The 22,697-nt window shown below is 43.3% G+C and overlaps 1 protein-coding gene across 1 annotated transcript in view; it reads left to right on the forward strand.

The window, feature by feature from the left end:
• Positions 1 to 853: 853 nt before the first annotated feature.
• Positions 854 to 22,697, forward strand: part of LOC122808277 (melatonin receptor type 1C-like) — a 160,477-nt gene continuing 138,633 nt past the window's right edge. Inside the window, exon 1 of the mRNA XM_044079241.1 lies at positions 854 to 1,055. Coding sequence (XP_043935176.1) covers positions 854 to 1,055 — 202 coding nt within the window. The remainder of the gene's footprint in view (positions 1,056 to 22,697) is intronic.

A 22,697-nucleotide genomic window follows, 5' to 3' on the forward strand; every position in this document is an offset into this window, starting at 1 on the left:
AAATGTATGTGAGGGGATGTGTCCTCTATATCCCTTGCTAATTATATAGTCTAACTCTGAGATTGTCACAATCCCTTGGGCAAGGGCATACTCTCCTACCCCGGGGACTGCCACTCTCGTACATCTGTCAACCATCTGTGTTGTTGACCAAACTGTGTCTACAGTGCAGAGGTTAATTTCACTTCAGATCAACCATTGCTGAGGAAATCTATACACATCTCTACCTACATATGTATAAATATCTGTATACACTCATAGATAGCAATATAGATATAGATATATAAACATAAAAAATATAGATATAGATATGAAACAGAAAACAAGTTATTTGAAATTAAAGTAAAAATCATTCTTACTGTAAGTGATGAATACCAGAAAGCACTGAACCATAGTTTAATTATATTAATTGGAATGGGCTGTCTGGGATTTAAAAATATGATTTCAAAATAATTATAGCTGGAAAGGAGAAGCATCAGTGATTATTTAAGAGACACAGCAAAGTCTAAGCATATCAGAGGATAGGTGGTTGCTGAAATTATCAGGCAGTGTGCTTTTTGACAGCACTGTGAGGAAAGAATAAAGAAAGAAATCCTTACTGAAACAATGCTTAAATGAAATAAATCTACACTAGCATCATATATTGAAGTGTCCAAAATACTTGCACAATGTGTAATTATTTGCTCATTTAATGCAAAATTCTAACATTGACATTCATAACTATTAATTGAATTGGTAGGACTTAATCATACTGAATATAAATCATCACAGTGTGATCGATACAAACTCCAGACGGATTCCAACAAAAGAAATGATTCATGTTGTATAGCTTAATAATATTTCATTAAATATTTCCATGAGTATATTGGTCATTAATACTAGGACTGATGTCAGCAGATCTTTTGCTGGTAATCACACTGCTTTTCCAGTTTATGAGGTCTCTGAAGGTGTAACAGTTTTGCTGGCGACTGTATTGATCTTCACAACCACCATGGACATCTTTGGGAACATACTAGTAGTGATGTCTGTGTTGCAAAATAAAAAACTCAGGAATGCTGGTAAGTACAGTTCTATGAAAGTAACTGTTATTTCAAGATGGAAATGGTATTTTAAAAGGCATATATCACATCTGGCCCAAGCTTCAACATTTAGCTTTGAAATGCTTATAAAGCTATTAGATGCAGTTATATTTCTTAGATAATTTGGTTATATAAATAGTGATGTCAGTGCACTGCACTTGTTTACGCCATGCCTGGTGACTGACTTACTGTAAATTTAGGTGCTATTCATACAATCTTCCACTATATCTCTAAGCAAGGAGTTAATGATCAGAAGACTTTCAGTTCTGTAATGAAAGCTATAACGTTTTTTATCATGTAAAACAATCAACAAATAAGAAAAAAGCATAGATTAATTGCAACTATTTAAATATGGTGCATCATATTAGTCAAGCAATAAATTAGTGAACAAATAATACAAGGTAGAATCAAACGTAAATATATTTTCTGTCTCAGAATGGTTGTGCAAAAATTTACAAACACACACACACACACACATGCATACTCACTCCCACACACAAACAAGCATGAATATATGCACATGCATGTACACTAGCTAGTTCTAATGTGTGCAGTACTGGTGGCAGAGATGGTAATGATACCACTAATGTTAAAAAGCCAAGTCCAGAGGTACATCAGCATATATATCATATGCAGACTAAAAAAATATATATGTTTTACTACTTGGTCTCTGAAAATGTGATCCAGTAAAGAAAATTCTAGTTATCACATATGTATCAATCCCATTCACTGAGGCTCTAGATGGTGGCCATGCAGAACTCACAGTGTATCTTGCCTGGACTAGGTCTCTGACAGCATTCCCCATGATGGCATAATAAAGAAGCAAAATATTTTAAAAACTGATCCACGTGGGGTAAGATATATAGAAATCTGGAAAGACAGAACCAATGTAATGCAAGTTTCAGGGGCCTCATAGGAAGTATGAAATTGATCAAAGGTGTCTCTGAGGGCTTAGGGCTAGGATGTCTCCTATTTGTCAGTAACTTCTCAGATCTGCAAGTAGAGAGCCAAGATGCCTGCTAACAAAGTTTGTAGATGACTGCAAACTGGGGGTTGTTGTTAAGTCATTCTCTAACACTCAAACCATCCAGAATAAACTCTCCCTAGTAAACTTATACTAAAAATGGTCTAAAACAAAATGCTAAAAAATGTAGTATCATCACTTTTGGCACACAACCGCTCTGCTTCACTTTAGAATGAAAGGACCATTTATTGACAACCATTCTCATAAGCTGATCAGTTCAGTGCTATCAATTAACTGTCTGCTTATATGTAACCGATTTGTGTAATTTTGTCTAAAATTTATCATCAGTACAACTCAAGCCTTGTTTGGCACATGAAAACAGTAACTCACCTACTAGCTGTTGTTTAGAGTTGTTTAAAATCCAATAAACTATTTAGATATATTTTTTCAAAAATGTTTTTATTCATTTTATAACACAATAACAACGAAAAAAAGTGATATACATAGGAGAATACTTAATATTTCTCTAACAGATAAGGCAATTTTGTCCAAGCAGTTAAATGATGAGTAGTGTTGTTATTCCTTGCTTTTATTCGTACAAATGTAATTTACAAGATGAATAAACTTCAGGAACAAGAACGTTGAAAAGGATAAGGGAGTCAGAAATTATACAGTTGTCATTCTATAGAGTTTTACAAAGACATTTAAAGTCTAACCAAAATGGGGAAATATTTTGCAATTAGCAATCATATGTATCCCATTAGCATCAGAGTGTCCACATATCCAGCATTTCCTTTAATCTTTCTTGTACATTTTTGCTAGCCTAAGTGGGATGAAAAAACATCTATGTAAAAATTTCCATGTGTTTACACACCAGGACAGGGAAGATGTGGAAACCTTCACCGACTGTAAACAGAGTTTTTTTTTTTATCTTTTTCTGAGAATACTTGTCTATTAACTTCACTTGAATAATTCCAAAAGGAATCACCTGCAGGATTCACAAAGGCTCCGTGTAAGAGTTACAAGGCTTACATGGAGGCTGCAGTTAAACGGTGTGATGTCAGCATTCCATGCATATGCATGAGGGCACGCTGAATCATACCTAAGGCTAACACGGTCCGTGTAAGACAGTAGGGGGCGTGTCCATAGGGCAAGCCCTGCAAATGGACATGCCCCCAAAAGATTAAAAGTCCCGAAAGTAAACCCCCACGACAGAGTCCATGTAAATGTGAATAAACACAACACAACACATGCCCCCACAGACTATGAACATAAAATGTATAAATGAACATCTTATATATTTTTTTATAAGTTGTAAAGATGTTTGCCCGTGAGTGCGCTCGTTTGCGCGGGCGTGCCCGTCACTTAGCCACAGTTAGCAGTGAGTGGAAAAGTATATAAGAACTAAATATGCAAAGTAAGCCAAGAAGCAATAGCATAGCGGTAGAGACGTCGGCTGAAGAGGAGGCAGTCATGGTTCGAGCCCCCACAACATCAATATTTATTTTTAGTGAAATAAGCATGAAACAATTCCCTGACATATATGTACATATATAAAATTATATTTTATGTAAAATGTAATGAAATGGGCCATGTATTTTGAAGAAATGTGAGATAATAAAAAAAAAAAATGTCAGATGTGCCTATAGCTGAGCTACAGTCTAACAAGTTGAGGATATCTGCCTATAGGTGAGCAGTGTTTTAACAGGTGTAAAATGAGTGCCCGTAGGTGAGCAGTGGTTTAACAGGTGTAAAATGAGTGTCCGTAGGTGAGCAGTGGTTTAACAGGTGTAAAATGAGTGCCCGGGGTTGAGCAGTGTTTTAACACGCTGAAACTGTGTGCCCGTAGCTGAGCTGAGCGTAATATGCCTGCTGATAGCCAAATGGAGCGTAAGCCAGCATGCCCCATTTGCACTAAGCTGCACACCGTGCCAACAAGCTAACCGGCGGGCAACATTGAGCAAGCTGTATCAAAACTGCCTTTACACAGACACACCTCCTAGCCTGTGTAGACAGTCATAAAATATAAAAAGTAATGGTTAGGCTCGAGCCCAGGATACCATGCACCATAGTCAAAGCACTGAACCACTAAGCCATGACAGCTGCGCTTAGAAATGCAGTAAAAGCATATATATAGGAATGAATAGAAAGAGGAGCATGACAAAGCAGGTTTTGTGAAGCTGATACAATTACAAAATGGCCAATCACAGATAAGTGTGGGAAAAACGGCATATATAAGCCCCATAGGTGGGAATACACAGCATAACCGATTGTGGAACTGACTTGCAGCCAGGATGGCAGGTGTAGGAGAGGCTAGTTGCTTCCAAGCACAGAGTTGGGGCATTGAGGAGTCCAAATATATGGTTTGGCTCCTCGTCCATGATCATGAGGCCCAACTCATGCAGGGCCAGGTCCTGTGGGGAGCATATAGGGCTGAGACGTGGGACCAGTTGGCACATGATCTCACCAGTGCCACAGGAATACCAAGGACTGGTGAACAGGTCCATCACCACCATGCGGACCTGAAGAGACGGAAGCAGGACCAACTGAACCGTTGGATCCAGGAGGCCCGGCAAATGCCCAAGGCCCCACTACTGAGTAAGTTACATGTAATTATTTATGTAAGAAATTAAACTAGCTGATATTATGGAGATGTGTATTCCAATATTACTTCATTTATATTACAGCTGCAGGTGTCCGTTCCATGAACCGTCGAGCCTATGCCGATAGGCTGGTGTGGTTGCGCCACCAGGCAGGTCAGTAATTCTCTCCCTGTAACTGTAAAAAAATATATAAGAATGACAGTTTGCAAAAGAGTGCAGTGTAGTCACTTATTAATAAAATGTGCAAGTAATAGATTAAGTACCTTAATCTGTACTGCTAAGAACATAGCCTCCCTCCATTCCCTAACCCAAACTGTTTTCCAAAATGTAGAAAACTGGTTTATGCAACATTGCCTCCTGCTTAATCCCAAACAAACAAAACTACTGCTTTTTACTCCATCTCATAATTCACCCACTCCATTCTTCTCTATTACCTCTAACAATGCTACAAACATAACCCCTGATACTACCACCCGCCTACTAGGTGTTACAATTGATAGCCGTCTTAACTATGATGACCATATTAACTCCACCATAAAGACTGTTAACAAAAAACTTGGAACCCTCTATAGAATTAAACCCTTCCTTATCCCCACAGCCAGGAAAACTATTGCCCAAACCCACCTCATTTCTACCCTTTTCTATGCCTCAGCTATTTATACAAACCTATCTAAAAATAATATCTCAAAACTTTCTACCTGTTATAATAGCATAGCTAGATTTATCACAAGCTCTCCATTTCAAACTCACCATTGCCTTAACCTTAAACAACTAGGATGGCTAGAATTGCAGAACCATATACTCTGTCAACAGTTACTTATCACTCAAAAGATCCTACACCACCCCAATAACACCCCTATCCTCACTAATCTGATTACACCATATAAAAACCTAGCTACACTACGTTCTGCTAATAAACTCCTGGTCTCATCAGTTAAATCTAACACCAAAGCTGGTGACTCACTTTTCTCAAACACTATAGGTAAAAACTGGAATCAGCTCCCTCCTGAACTTTCTACTCTAGCCTCTACTTCTATTCAAAAAGCATATTAAAGAACATCTTAAAACTCAGTGGCTTTGTCCTTGTGCTAACCCAGACTGAAACTTTTCCCCTCCTGCTCATACCCCTTCCCCTCTCCCCTAACCTATACCTCCGAATCTACTGATTTCTCTTTTTTTCTCATAGTAATAGGATAAATGTAACGACCTGACTCTGTTTGCCCATACCCAGCTTGTGCTTAGTGTACTTGTTATTTTTTACTTAGTTTAATCTTTTTACATAATGTCTTTAGTCAATTGTACCTCTGTACTGTTATTATACATGTCTTTGTTATATATTGTTAACTTTGTTAGTGTTCATGCTTGGAGCTTTTCTCCCCGGGCCTCTACTGAAAATGGACATTTATCCAGTTAGACTAGCCCGGTCAACAAATGTAAAATAAATAAATAAATAAAAATAAAAAATAAACAGTGTAAGAGAGTTTGCAAGTATTGCTTGATTACAAAAGTGTGATGCAGCATGTAATCCAAACATAAAAATGAAACAAGTCTGAAATAAAGATGTCCCACCTGTAATATAATAGTACATAACCTGCAGCAGGCTGAAAAGTACAGCTACAGAAGTTGAGTAAAACACATGTGTGAAATATATCCCTGTTTAAATTCTGAAACATGACATAAGTGAGACTGTTGGAAAGGATTGTTATAACTAAAAGTAAAACATGTCAATAAAACCTAGAATTAAGTACCATCCTGAATTGTAAAAATAAAACAAGTGAGAGAGTGTGAGAAAGAGGTATGAATTCACGAATAAAGTAGTAATAACACCCAAATAAAGTATACTGCAGTCAGTACAGAATGAAATGAATGTGATAGGCAGAACCAAACAGCAACATGTGTTGAAAAAAGTACTGCAGCTGGAATGTGTGTCCCAAAATCTGGATATGTTGCTCTCAGTTTGCAATATGCAGATAGTATGGTTATATGAAATACCAAACATCCACATTTGTCTATAGCCATATAAAGCAAATGTAGCAGGATGATGTAGCTGAACAGAGCCAGATATGAATGTGTATGAATAAATAGGAAATGTATATTGATGTAGCAGTAACATTCCTATCACCAACTTGAATTAGTTATCACATAGGAAACTGTAGTCAGACCTATAGTGTGTATATATCTGCAGCTAGTAGAAATGTAGAGCATATGTATAGGTATATGAAGTTGTTAATGGAATATTTCTTCACCCTACCTACCCTATAACCACAAATAATCCATTCCACGTGAAATGGGTATGTGCATTCACAATTAACACCCTTGGACAGTTGTCCTGTTGGTTCATACATATTTGCATGTATTTTGATGCATGTGCCCTGTTCATACATCCAAACCTGATGGCCTGTTGCCATCAATCAACCCTGCATGTTGTTGGATTGTGTATTGCTGTTCAAATTATGCATGTGTTATGCTTGCTGTTCAATGGCTTGAATTTATGGGTGTTTAGTTAATGGGAATACTAATGCATGCTGTTACAACTAATTGTGAATGGTATTGTACATTACTAACCCAAACTGTCATAACGTAATGCAAAATATAGGACGACAGGGAAGGCGGGTTCCAGTGGACCCACCTCTCCCACCTCAGCTGGCGAGTGCACCTGGCAGTAGTGCCCAGGCTGGACCCTCCTCCGGTGGCCCTGTGCCACCTGTGGGTGGAAGCGCTGCAGGGGATGGGGCTTGTCCCCCCTCTGCAAGTGTGGCCAGAGGAGAACATCCACTCACCCTCCGTAGTATCCGGACTGTGGTGCGTAGGGAGATCCGGCACACTGTGCTTGGGCCCCTATGCCAGCTTGAGGCACGGGTGGCACAACTCACGGGCGTGCCTGCTGCCCGGCCTACACAGCCCCCAGCACAGCCCTGTCCAGGGCAGTGAAGGCACAGTAGCAACTGTCCATGGGTGGGGATCTCAGTTCCACTGTTGCCGTCTGTGGGCTCATGGGCTCGAGATATCCAAACATCCATCCCCGTCAATTGTGTAACCCCCCCACATGTGTCATACACCACCCCTGTATGCGTCTTGTTTGTCTTGTCTGTTAATCTCCCCTACCTACCTCCCCAGCTATACCGACTTCCTGTACCTGACATACCACTCTCACCTGAAAAAAAAAAAGGGCACTCTGTACCCACAAAAAAATTACGCCCCATACATAGCTGCCCATTTTGCACACATGTCTGCTGGACATGTAAACTGTCAATTACAATTGGCTGTACAACAAATATTATTGTTGTCCTCACACCTCTCTCAGGGGTGGAAGGTTTCAAATTTCACACCAAATTACAAACATATGCACAGCTGTTGCTGATGAAGAAATGGGCAGCTATGGGCCTTTCCTACATCCTTCCTGCAAAACCCGAGCTTGTTTTCATACTGTCCTACCTTCTTTGTGCCCCCTTTTTTACCACTTTCCTATCTCCCCATTTTCTTTTCATTAAAAGAAAATAGTGTGGGTGTGCATGAGAGTAAGCACTTTTAAGCAGTAGTAAGCAGGTGTGCGCTTCTGTGCACGAAGCTAAGCGGCAGTGCGCATGCGTGAGCTCCGCGCGAACCAGCACTAACCTGCTTACAACTGCTTAAAAGTGCCTTAGTCACTCTGAATGACAAGGCCTGTAGTTTTCTCAGCAGCAAAATAAAATACCTCCCTCAGTCTCGAACCCAGGACCTTGGAAACACTAGTATGCATGACTTACCAATAAGCCATGACTGCTATACAAGAACATTGTGCTGAAAGAAATATATCATAAAATAGTAGGAATTAATGTAAAGGGAATATAGCAAGTCTAGTACACAAAGCATGTCATGTATATTTACTGTCAAATCTAGTGGATTTGTAAAATAGTACTGTGTGCTGAGAAGCAGTCATGCTAGTTGGTAGCTACTAGGTAATAATGTCACAGTGGCATCTGGCAAGCCACACACATACTCAGAGCAGTTTAAACACTGCCATAGTTGAATAGTTAAGAGATCAGACATAGCAACTGTGACTGAGTTACAGGGATGTCCCTGATGTGAAAACAAATGTCAACTGCACCCCACTGACACCCTGTCAAATGTACTAACAGTAGGCAGAAAGGTGTAACTACACATGCAATGGTAACTATGACTGACTGAAGGTATGCACCACCTGCACGTCACAAATGGTGTACTAATACATATGCTTGAAATACCCCACAGTCACAACTGCAGAGTATCAGAATATGTCATTGGAGTAACCCACTGCTATGTACCATTCCATGAGGCTGATAAAAGATGCACCGGAGAGTATCTGAGGCCTGCTCAGCAGCATGATCAAATACCCCTGTAAGTGTCAAGGCCCACACCATGGCCAGACCACACTGCATGCAGTAACACCCTACCACAACAAACACATAGGGAATTGCTGCCCAAACAGATTTAGCAAGCATTACAAGCAGTGAATGTAAATGGAAAATAGGAAAGCCATAGCAACACATTACAGCAAAGACACCTAGCAGGCATACAAGGAGTGAATGTAAAGGCCAAATATTGAAGCCATAGCAACAGATTGCAAGAGCCACTGCTATATACCAGTTACACCACAATCCCCACAGGAAAGCACATACACCCATATACACAATATTACTAGTCGTAGGTGTCAGTTTACATACACACGGAGAACAGGACACTGGAGGAAGGAATACTCAGCTTACAGAACAACATGCATTGCAGTGTCTACAACACAGCCTGAAATATGAGAGACATACCAACCCTTACACTCACAGAACAGTGTCCACAGCAAACCAGCATGGTCCCCACCCTGATAATCTGAAAGGGCTACGCCTACCTAACAGACCTTTTTATAGCACAGTCCTGTAATCACAGTGAGAACTGCAACCACTATACAACAGGCTGCATGCAATTAGTAAATGCTGGCTAACAATTGGTGCAGAGGCCATCACATGGAGATGTGCAGATACCTACAAAATCATCCTGTACTCCCAGTCCACACATGCAATACTGTCATTGCACCTGCTGGAGGTAGAGAGAGAGAGAGAGAAAAAGAAAGAAAGAAAGAAAGAAAGAAAGAAAGAAAGAAAGAAAGAAAGAAAGAAAGAAAGAAAGAAAGAAAGAAAGCCTACACAAACAGCTGCAACAAACACAGGTAATGTAAAGTACTACTATAATACTCTACACACTGTGAACCCTCCAGATGTGTTATTGGTCTGTCTATGTATATGAAGATTTGCATAGGGCCGAGGACATACTGAAACTGTCACTGAAGGCTCCACATACATATGTATGTGATGGTAGCTATGTGCACATAGCAATGTAGGTTGTAGTGCAATGTACAGGTAGGTTGTACAGTAATGGATGTTCAGCAGTACGTTACTGTGTGTATACATATGTGGAACTAAAAAGGAGTATATATATATATATATATATATATATATATATATATATATATATATATATATATATATATATATACATATATATATATATATATATATATATATATATATATATATATATATATATATATATATATAAAACATGTGTATACGTATGTATATCGAGATATGTATGTATATATATGTATGTATATATATATATATATATATATATATATATATATAAAATATGCATATGTGTATACATAGATAGAGAGGGATGTAGAAATATATAGACATATATAGTTTCACAGTGTCATACCAAGTTCATATGGCAGGATCTGCCCTCTACAAAGCCAAACCAGGTGGGATCAATTGTCTAAGTCCCCAATGTCTCTGTGTATGGGTACCATAATGATCCTTTCCATAGTGTTGCAGACCAGGCTGGTTAAGCTTATGGGGCGGTAGTTACCAGGGTCTGTAGAGGTGCCTCCTGTGTGGAGTGGGACTACTGTTGCTGTATGCCAGTGTCCAGGTACATATGCTGTAGTAAGGCTATGGCTGAATAGCATTTAATGTGCATGTGTAGCTCCTCTTGCAGTTCACGTAGCATGCAACCTGCAATACCATTGGGTCCCATTGATGCTGTGTTTACAGCTCTGCTGAGGGTGGTTCCCAGCTGGACATCTGACATGACAGGGAGGTTACAGTCAGCTGGGATAAGTAATTCCACATGTGTGGGTGAGGGAGGGGAGAAACCTGCACTGAACCTGTCTGCCAGAATGTTGGCATTATCTGTGTATTCAGTGTAGCGTTTGTCACTGTGAACTAACTGTGAACACAACTGTGGGTTCCCACCCAGGTGTGTAACATAGCAGAAGAAGGCCTTGTGGTTATCTGTAGTGACCACAGTGATGTCCCTCTCATTGTTGGCCTTGCATGTTTGTACGACAAAACGTATCTTTCTACTACTAATGATCAGAGATGCCGTAGCTCTGTGGAAGTATGCTCTGCCATGCAGTAGCTACCTTCTGTTGTTATACAATTTGTTCAATGCTGGGGTCCAGCAGACAGGACGCCTGCCCTTGGTGGAGAGGGTCATGGTTTCATTTGTGATTGCATGATCCATGCATTCTTGGAGATGTCTGTAGAAAGCATATGTGAAGGTGTCTGCATTGTGGGAAGTGGTTTACACTGGCCCAGTGGGCATTAAGGATACCAACTCAGTTATAAGAAGTGTAAAGTCGGCATGTGAGAGGTTTCCCACTGTAGTCTTTTGTGTTGTGGGGGAGGTGGGATATGCATATCCAGGGGGATTAGTCTGTGGTCAGATGTGACTAGTGAGGGGTATACTTCCAGTGTGTAGCGCATTGTCACCATGTTTCTGATGATCAGGTCTAGTATATTATATCCTGTTGTGGGAGAGGTGACTAGCTGTTCCATTGCATTTGACTTAGTGAATTCCGGGAACCTTTGGGCTAGGGTGTTTGGGGTAGAATAATGCACCCAGTGTATGTTAGGGTAGTCGCAGTATCCCAATATGATGGTGTGTGGTGGGACATTCATATCCTCCAATGTCTACAGGAAGGCTGACTGTGGTCCCTGAGATTGGGAGGGTGGTCTGTAACATGCTATCAGTTGTATAGCAGGTTTGCCTACGGTTATCTGCACCTGGATGGTCTGTGATGCTTCATATGTTGCCACTAACCTGGAGGTGTGTGTGTCCTCCATGAATATGGACACACCCCCTCCCTTTTTGTTTTGTCCCGAGTCCTGGGGCCAAAAAGCATGATACGGGGTATAGCCTGGTACCGCTGGTGTGCTCTCAGAAGCCTTGAACCAGGTTCTTACTTACTGCACAGACAGCGAGATTGGTAGAATATGTACGTACAGATATATGTAATACACACATACATATATAGATATCTGTAGAGACATATACATATACAGATAGATCTGGCTGACAACAGATATGTATGTATATGACTATCTCTCTCTCTCTCTCTGTCCCACCCCCTCACACTCTCACTCTCCCTGTGTCTCTCTCTCACTCTCTCCCCCTCTCTCCCCACATCTATATGTATATATCTCCATCTATATATACATATTTTATATACATATATACAAACATATATATATCCATATACAGATATAAATATATCAATATATATATATATACATATATATATATATATATATATATATATATATATATATATATATATACATATATAGACTGTGTGAGGCACATGTGTGCAGATGTCTTGTAACAGGTGCCTGGTATCAAAGGCATGGAGTGAACACCAGTGTGGATACTGGAGTACCATACCCCATTCAAACACACTGACACCAGTAACCACAACATATGTACATGCCTGCCCACCACTGCATGTGTCAGGGGGGACAGGGGCAACAAGTGTACAATAGGCTCCACATTGATATACACAGTGGCACACTAGTCCTGTAATACCTGTACATGGAATGTGTCAGCGGACATGGTGTGTCAGCTATGGACATGTAGGTCACTGTACCCCTCCACACCCCACAATGTCCTACAATGTATGTACCTCCCATGACAGCTACAGATAGGGAGAAGGACACTGGCATATGCAAGTAACTGTGTCAATGCACTCAAACACCACTGATCGCACACAGACTACCTACATAGAGGTTACCAATGCTGGATATACATAGTTCGGTCACACCCATGACAGTTGTCTAACAACCATGGTAACACCTCCAACATCCACAACACAGATTACCTATGTCTGTCATCCTGGTCACTGCAGTATAGAGCACATGGTGGAGGTACAGGACCCTACCCACAGATATGACATACCCTGTAGTAGACCACACAGAATTAAGAAGCAAGGCTCCCCATGGGTAGATGTCAGACATACCCCTGCTGAATGTTATGCAAATAGGTAATATGCCATATGTGTCACCCTGTGTAACTGTTTGTAAGGAGCAGGTACGATCGTAACACGTGTCACAAGGGGCAGGGTAGCATAACAGTATGCAGCTGTAGGTCCAGCGCAAAAAGCACACTACCTACCTAGGACACAATGCACATCCATGAACACATTGCAAACGGAATATGTGAGGTGGAATGAGTGTTCTAGTGACTGGGTGCATGTTGTGTACTGGTGTGATTGCTCACCATGACTGTCTGTCTGTCATGGTAGTGTGTGTCTTTTGTCTGAGGCCAGAGACAGGTGTGTGAGGTATTGCGATCAACACATACTACATTGCCATATATTGTGCTGTGTTACCCTGTATGTCACTGTGGTGTAGGTAGGGTTATGGCAAGTAAGAGTAATGTGTATTAACAGTGAAATATGTAACGTGCATTGTGTGCAGTGCATGGGCTGATAATGTTCCCCATACTGTACCTTGATACAAACCCCCAGTGTGAGGTTGTGTATTGTACCTGAAACAGTGTGTTGACTGCTGCAGTATACTAGTCTATCGTATGGAGTGTGCCAGGTACTGTTGCACAGTTGTCGGATGAGCACTGATATCTGGTCATTTACATGTGTATCCCCCAATAGACAGACGGATGCTATATATGGTGCTTAAGTTATATCACTGCAGTCGAGTATTATGTGTATTATGTGTGCTATAGTTTGCTGACAGATATTGCTGACATATTTTCCTTCTCCTTTTCAGGGCCATGGTTCACCAGCGGAACCCTGTCTACTCCGCTGCAGAGGAGGAGGAGATACACCAGAGCCTGGTGCAGGATTTTGCTGTACTCTTTTCCTGCACCAGCCAGAACCAGCAGGAGAGGGCTGCACTGTGGCAATACCTAGTCCGCTGGGTAAATGACATAGGCACACATAACCAGACATATGAGCAGGTATGCCATCACTGCAGTGATTTAATTAGAAATGTCCGTCAGTGTGCGTCGGATATCCACAGGCAGCAGCTTGCCACAGGTGGAGGGGTGGCTAGACATCCCCCCTCACCAGACTGGAGGGACTACTCCTAAGTGTTGTGGCACCAGCACAGCAGCAAAAGCAGTAGCATACATGTGTAATGATGGAGGCTGGAGCCACACAGCAGCAGGACACAGAGCGTTCAGGTAACATGCCATGTATATAGTTGACCATTCTGTACACTGTTAGGTTATGCATGTGTGAGGTTCATAGGTTCATAGATTCATAGGTTCATACTAGGCTATCTGCCCTATGGCATTTATAAGCCTAGCCAGAGTGTATGTGGCTTACACCACCCCTTAGGATGAGAATACTACGCCCTTTTAGGGTTTAGTTTACTATGCCTCTGTCTAGTAGTGACACAGAGATGACCCCCGGGGTAAACCTACGATCTCCCATCCACTCGTCGAGATTTCTCTTGAATAGAGTCAGTGAGGGGCTCTGCCTAACATGGACTGTGATTCTGTTCCAGAGTGTAGGGAGCCTCTGGGTTATGAATCTGTCCCTCCAGCATGTCCTATTTATTTCTGTGTTGAGGTTTAAGTCACTTGTTCTCGTGGCTCGGATGGATTTGGATTTTCTGAGGTGGAGCATGTCCCTTAATTCAGGATTGGACATGGCCTTGTATGTCAAGCACATATCACCTCTGAGTAGGCGGTATGCGACTGAATAGAGCTGGAGTTTTTTCAGTCGGGCAGCATATGACATATGTTTAAGACCCTTTATCCTCTTGGTGACGAACTTTTGGGGTCTTTCAAACAGTTGCAGGTGTCGGGTGAGATACATCCCAAATGGGGCATTGTACTCAATCATTGGCCTGATAAGAGAAGAGTACAGGGGCACAATGACCTCTCTTGATCTAGATGTGAAACCCTTCTTGATAAGGTGGGCAATATAGAAGGTCTTCCTAACCACTTTGGCAATGTGAGTGTCAAATGAGAGGTTACTGTCAACCTGGGTCCCTAGGTCCCTGATTACCTCTTCCGTACTTAATGGATTACCGCCTATGTGGTAATTTGTCGGTACCTTGTTTTTCCCAAAGGATATGACTATACATTTTTTGGCGTTCAGCTTAAGGCCATGGCTCTGGAACCAATTATCCATTTCTATGAGGCCTCTCTGAAGGATGTTTGTGTCCGCTGGAGAATCAATTATGGCGCCCAGTTTGCAGTCATCTGCGAACTTTGTCAGCCACAATCCTCCTATGTTTGCCTGTACCTCGGAAAAATAAATGCCGAACAAGAGGGTCCCAGGACTGAGCCCTGTGGGACACCGCTTTTGACTGGCTTAGAGTCTGACATAGCTCCAGCAACTCTGACCCTGTGGGTTCTGTCCTTGAGCCAGTTTGCAACCCATCTTGTGACATATGGGTTTACATTTAAGCTGGTGAGTTTGTCTATGATGCCCGAGTGGGGTATTGTGTCAAAGGCTTTCGCAAGGTCAAGGTAGGCTGTGTGAACTGCCTTACCCTCATCAATGGCCTTAATGACTGTTTCAAAAAAGTCGACCAAGTTCAAAAGGCAGGATCTGCCCTTGACAAAGCCAAATTGAGTAGGATCCAATATCTGTAGGTCCCCAATGTCTTTGTTTATGAGTTCCATAATGATCCTCTCCATAGCTTTGCAGACCAGGCTCGTCAAGCTTATGGGGTGGTAATTTCCAGGGTCCGTAGAAGCACCGCCTTTGTGAAGTGGGACCACTGTTGCCGTACGCCACTCTTTGGGTACGTATCCTGTAGTAAGGCTAAGATTAAACAGCAGCCTTATGTGTGGGTTTAGTTCCTCTTGGAGTTCATGTAGCACACAGCCCGGGACACCATCCGGTCCCATTGATGCTGTGTTTTTAGCTTTAGAGAGGGCGGGGGCAGCTCTCACCTGGGCATCTGAGATGTTAGGGAGGCTACACTCTGCTGGGATAGTTATTTCTCCTTTTGGGGGAGGGGAGGAGAAATTTGCACTGAACCTGTCTGCCAGAATGTTGGCAATGTCAGTGGGTTCAGTGTATTTTGTGTCATTTTGGACTAACTCTGAGCATATCTGGGAGTTTCCACCCAGGTTTCTAACATAGCTAAAGAAGGCCTTGTGATTGTCTTTTGTGTCTTTTGCGATTTTTCTCTCAAAGTTGGCCTTGGATGATTTTATGAGTGATCGTAGTTTTTTGCTAGTACTGATCAGAGACGCCTTCCCTTTTAGGGATTTTGCTCTGTCATGTAGTAGCTTCCTCCTCCTGTTGTAAAGTTTGTTTATGGCTGAGGTCCACCAGACTGGGCGCCTGCCTTTGGGGGAATGGGTCTTGGTTTTATTTGGGATTGCATGATCCATGCATTCTTGAAGGTGCCCATAGAAGGCATTTGCAAAGGATTCAGCAGTGTGGGTTGTGGTTTCCACTGGCCCAAAGGCCTTGAAGGATACCACTTCAGTCTTGAGAAGTGTGAAGTTTGCTTTTGAGAAGTTCTTCACTGTGGTCTTTTGTGCAGGGGGTGGGGGCGGGATGTGGATTTCCAGTGAGATTAATTTATGGTCTGATCTTACCAAAGAAGATATACTTCCGGTGTGGAGCATTTTGTCCCCATGTTTGTGATGATCAGGTCTAGTATATTGTCTCCTCTTGTGGGAATGGTGACTAGTTGTTCCATTGCATTTGAGTTTATGAATTCTAGGAACCTTTGGGCTAGGGTGTTGGGGCTTGAGTAATGTTCCCAGTCTATGTTTGGGTAGTTGAAGTCTCCCAAAATGATGGTATTTGGAGAAACATTCATACTCTCCAGTGTCTTCAGGAAGGCTGTGTGGGGTTCTTGAGTTTGAGAGGGTGGTCTGTAGCATGCTATAAACTGTAAGGCAGTTTTGCCTATGGTTAGTTGCACCTGGATAGTCTCCGATGCTTCGTGCGTTGCCACTAACCTGGAGGTGTGGGTATCTTTGAGGAAAATGGATACTCCCCCTCCTTTTGTGGTTCGGTCCAAGTTTTGGGGCCGGAAAGCATGATATGAGGTAAAACCTGATAGTGCTGGGGTGCTCTCAGGAGCCTTGAACCAGGTTTCAGACACTGCACAGACATCGATGTTCTCCATACTGAGGAGGGCTTCGAGGGCGTGCATCTTGAGGTTTAGACTTCTGGCATTGAGCAGCATTACCCTTAGTTTTTTTTGACTTGTGTTTTCTAGGGAGGTAGGTTTGTCATTTGAGCCTTGCCTAAAAAAGGCACTATGGGGGTGGCAAGAGCCTTGGCCAATATCCGGAAGCCCAGGGGTGACAGGTGCAAGCCATCCCTTGCGAAGCAGCCTGGCTTGTCAATCATGTCATCCCAAGCAGACAGACATTGGATCCCCTTAGAATGACACCAGTAATTAAGCCAATTGTTAAAACTGATCATTTTGTCTTTGTACTGTGGCATCATTCTTGGTGAGGGTAAGATTCTGCTCAGGGTCAGGGTCATACCGGCCTGGGCTACATAATCAGAGAGCTCCTCTATGTCTCTTTTCATGTAGTCCAGGGAGGTACGTCTCAGGTCGTTCACACCGGCATGTACAATGACTGAGTCATATTTGTACTTGCTGTGGAGTGACCTGAGTGCTTGTGTTATGTGGCGGATTCTAGCTCCTAACAGGCAGCTTACTGTGACCTTTTCCTTGTTCAGTCTGGTGAGCGGGACGTCAGTGTGTCTGACTATGGAGTCACCTATTACAAGTGTGTCTGGCATGTTGTTTGGCCTTAAGGGCTGTGACTTTTTAGCACACTGACTTTGTGAATTATGTGTTGCATGTGCTATGTCTTGAGGTGGTGGTTGCTTGGGTGTCTGCTTTGGAGGCCTCTGTTGTTTTGGTAGATTTTTAATCAGCGCCTCCGAGTATGTTTTTGTGTGTTTATGTGTTGGATTTGCTGTTGTGATAGTTCTATGTGAGACTGGGTTTGTGGTGTGCGTGGTTACCTTCTCCTCCTGACTGGTCTTGCCAGTACTGAATTGAGAGAGCTCAGCCTCCAGTTTGGCTATATAGTTGCATCTCTCGCATATATTTGTATTTGTTGGGAGGAGGAGAGGGTTGTCTGTGTACATGAGGCAATTGTAACATAGCCTCAAGATTCCCAGATTCACCAGCTGAACAGGAGAGGATGCCAGCAACTGACCCTTCGACATGCTAGAAATAGTGAAAAAGATTGCTGTGTAACTGAGTCAGAAAGGACCTATAGGGAGATGTGTACTCAACAGAAATTAGGTGAACGAAGTACTTTCTTTTGTTTAAGAGTGCTTTACCTGTATAAAAATGCTTTAGGAGCAAGTGCTGAGCTTTTCAGATAGAGTATAGGCTGTTTAGATTGCAAGTAGAACAGTTCTAAGGGAAAAATTGAAGAGCAGACTTGGCGGAGCCAGAAAAAGTTTAACCTTGTTTAACCAGCGCTGCGCTATGCGCACGACCGCGCAAAGCCGTGCAAAGGTGGATTTTAAGCAGTGAACTACAAAAGAGCTAGGTGTGTCCTCGTTTTGTAGCTGTAATCTTGGTAATTATTGTGCATTAGTGATATCCTCAATATCTGCAGTACACCTGTGGAAGCTAACTGTTGCACTACTGAACTGTATCATGCCCACAGTATCAATGGCACGGTTGTCCCCACTGACGATAAATGTCTCTTTTCTGCAGGTCCCTCTGGTGTAACAGCAAGGCAGCCTATCCATGCTGGTGAGTGTGTAATACCATTACCTTCAATACTCTGTATTCTAATAGTAATAGGCTGAAGCAGTAGTGCTATGTGTTTGATTGCAGGTGTGTTTGTGTCTGTGGGTTGATATCTCATATACTGAGGTGTGTGCATGTGTGCATGTGCCCATGTGTGCATGTGCCCATGTGTGCATGTGTGCATCAGTGGTGGCATTGTGTACACATTGTAAACTGTGTTTCCTGTCTTACTCCCACAGGTTCTGGTGCTTCTCTGGTGTCATGCAGCAGGGAACCTGAATCAGCTGCTGTGGATAGTGATAATGACGATACCTGTGTAATGGCACAGGTAGGTGTGCCAGGGTCCGTCATTGGTCAGCCAATTGACACTACACAGCTGTCGACCCCATCAATGCACACAGTCATCCTGCCAATACATCCTTTGTCACCAATGTCCCTAGGTGATGGACAGGATACAGTGGGCATTCACCAGGGTAATGTGGTACCGGTGGCACATGCATCCCCACACTGCAGCCATGGCCTGGGTCCAGACACGGTACCACACAGGCAGACGTCCATGGGTTCTCGTGGGAGCATGCATGGGCGTACCACCCCTGTCAGATGTGCCCACAGAGGTCTTTCAACCTCAGCTATGTTTTGGACTGTAATGTAGGCAAAGTCACGTATGGAATGATACACCAGACAGGGTCTGAGGGAGCTGAGTGCATGTCACAGCCATGAGTGACAGTATGCATGATGTTGCGGCTGCCATCCGCAACTTCACCGAGGTCATTGACAGACATTGGGGGGACACACTAGATCTGTTCCACAACTACATGTCCATGAACCAGGGCAATGGTGGACGGTTGAGGCGTCAATGTGGCCGTATGCCAGCAACAGCAGCAGCTGGCAGCTGTCGCGGACAACAACAGGGCCACGGCCGCACACATAGTGCCAGCAGCAGCCCCAGCAATGCTGGGTCTGTGCTGTCATCAGACCGCCCCAGGAGACCACGTGCACGTGGCACTGGACAGTCCCAACAGGGACCTGCCTCCAGTCAACAAACACCTGCTTCTGATGACAGTACCCAGTCTGGCTTAGTACCTGATACGGTCTGTAGCACCCCTGCCAGGCACAGGTACCATGTCTGTGGCCACAGACAGTGATCTGTATGACCTGGCAGGTACAGTCTGTGGCTGTCCAAAAACACCTGTATATGGCAGCCATGATGTATGATTGTGTGCATTCATACACACATGCAAAATGAAAATACCTAGGGCTACCGCATACACGCACACACTGCATCAACATTTCCCCATCTTATACTGCTGTCCCTCACCAACACATGCACACAGACATGTCAATTGGTTGTATCAGCGGCAGACTCAGGCATACTAGGTACACACCTTGTGCATATGATGAAACTGTGCCACGTCCTGCAATCTCTAAAATTGGTGCAGGAACAGGTTAACACAGTGCTGATGCACAGGGTGAGTACATAGACGTATTGTTATAGTATGATGTTGACAACAGTACAGTGTAATGATAGCATTGTGGGTATATACCAGCATGCCTGATGCAGTTGCAGTATGAATGTCATTGTATTGTTTTGTACACCCATAGTAATTACCACAGTGTTCTGTCTGCACATCTTTGCATACTGGTGGTGAGGCTTTGAAGGGATGGAAACCTACATAGGTAGCACAGGGGATACAACAATGTACATATTGATACTCAATGATGGCCATGTCAACTGCGAGTTGCATGCTGTCCACACACAACACTGCAATGCAGATGTTTCAGGATGTTGATATCTGTGCAGTACTACACAACAGGTTCAAGGCTCACAAGAGCACACTAGCACTTCAAGGTCACACCTCATACCATGCATGACAGTACCAAAACACATAACTAACTATGACAGGAGGGAGAGTGTCCATACATGTCAGGGATACTGTGGTGCCAGGACAGGTAGCATACATCATAGTAAGTCTGGAACTGTTGAGTGAGGGCTCGGTGTCTGTTACTTGATATGTGTATTATTACAGGTATGAGCACTTGGGTATCAGGCCAGTTATTCAACATTACGACGGTACGTGGTCTATACACTTGTGAGGGGTGCGGCTGGACCCAGCCCGTCTGACCTGTGAATGTCTGGGTACTGGCTTATAGTGCCTGCATATATGCACGGTTACCTACTGGAAGTCGTACACCTTGTTTGTTGTAGCATAGTCTACATACAGGCCTGCTGACTGTAGCTTTGTTTGTATGCATGTTTGCCTGTTATGTTCCTGAAACACTGATGCACCTGCAGTGCAGATATACAGTGCCTCTGTGGATCCCTAGTGACATCTGTGTTGCTTACTGTACTGATGTCCATGTGTCACTTGACAGAACATCACTGTTTGTCCTGTTTGCATGTAGCTTGCCTGTAACACATTGCATATGACTTACCTCACATTTGCTCAAGACAGCATTCATATATGCCAGCACTAACAAATCAGGAGCACTACACCCTCACATAGTCACCTTGAGTACCTTGTTCCTCATTGGCCCTATCTGTCGTTACTTAGTGTGGGAGTCACAATGCTATGGTAGCATGTGCAAAGGTCACCTGTCGATCTACTCTCAGATCCAGTTGGTGACTCTGTGAGTCATGTGGCAATGTCACAGCTGCCTCATGTACACAGACAACCCTCTCCCCTTCCCATACATGTACAACACATGTGAGAGATGCAACCACATAGCCAAACTGGGGGCTAAGCTCTGTTTACACAGCACTGGCATTCCCTGTCAGGTGGAGTGGGATACTACAGTGAATACAGTACCAGTCTCACATAGACCTGCCATGACCACAATCCAAACACAGAAACACACAGGTACATTATTGGGGTCTCAGAATAGCATCCTGCCTGAGCAGCTGACACCTGCAAAGCAGACACACAAGCAAACATTAAGCCAGAGCAGAGCACATGCAACACATAGCTCACAAAGCCTGTGTGCCAAACAGTCACAGGCCATATGGCTAGACAACACACCTGCTACAGTTGTATGAGGTACCTCTATCATCACGTACACTGAGGTCCTGCTCCCAGGCTGAACAAGGTGACAGTCATGCTGAGCTGCCCGTTGGGCACTATGATCCACCACATAACACAAGCATACCGGTCACTCCAAGGCATGTAGAAGTATGACTCAAGTCATTGTCTGTGCCAGTGTGTAAGACCTCTGACGCACCTCCCTGGACTACATGTTAGGGGACATAGAGGGGCTCTCTGAGCTTGTGGCACAGGCTGGTATGACCCTGGCCTTGAGTAGCATCTCATCCTCACCATGAATGCTGCCAGAATATGTGGACAGGATCATCATTATATGCAATTAACGTATCATTCAGTGACATTCAAAGGAGATCCAATGCCTGTCAGTGTGGGATTACATGCTGGACAAGCCACATTGCTTTGCTTGGGACAGCTTGCACCTGTCGCCCATGGGCCGTTGTATATTGGCAGAGGCTGTTGCTACACACATAGTGCCTTTGTATGCAAGGCTGACATTACATAGCCACCTACACAGGTATCACACGGGATGGGACACTAATAGCAATGCTACTCAACAGCAGCAGTGCAAACCTCAAGATGCATGCAGTGGAAACTGTCCTTAGCATGGGGTACAGCAATATCCGTGCAGTAACAGACTCCTGGTACAAGGCTCCCAGGTGCACACCATCAGTGCCAGGTCATTCCTGATACCATGCTTGTCATCCCCTACACATGCACCAAACCAGAACAGGGGGGATGTATCCAAAGGCACCTCAGATACACACACCCCCAGGTTGGTGGCACTGCACAAAGCATCAGTGCATCTCCATGTGCAACACACAGTGGGTTAGACTGCCTTCAGGTTCATAGCCTGGCACACACCACACTCCCATACCCAGGAAACCCACTTGGCCTTCCTGACAACACTGGGAATATGACGGTCTCTACACACACCATTATATGGTTGTACTACGACTACCCTAACATATAGTGTGAGCATTATTCTAGCTGCAAGACCCTAT

This window comes from Protopterus annectens, chromosome 8.part0 (assembly GCF_019279795.1).
Source record: "Protopterus annectens isolate FY-2018-M chromosome 8.part0, PAN1.0, whole genome shotgun sequence".
In the NCBI taxonomy this organism is placed as follows: domain Eukaryota; kingdom Metazoa; phylum Chordata; order Ceratodontiformes; family Protopteridae; genus Protopterus; species Protopterus annectens.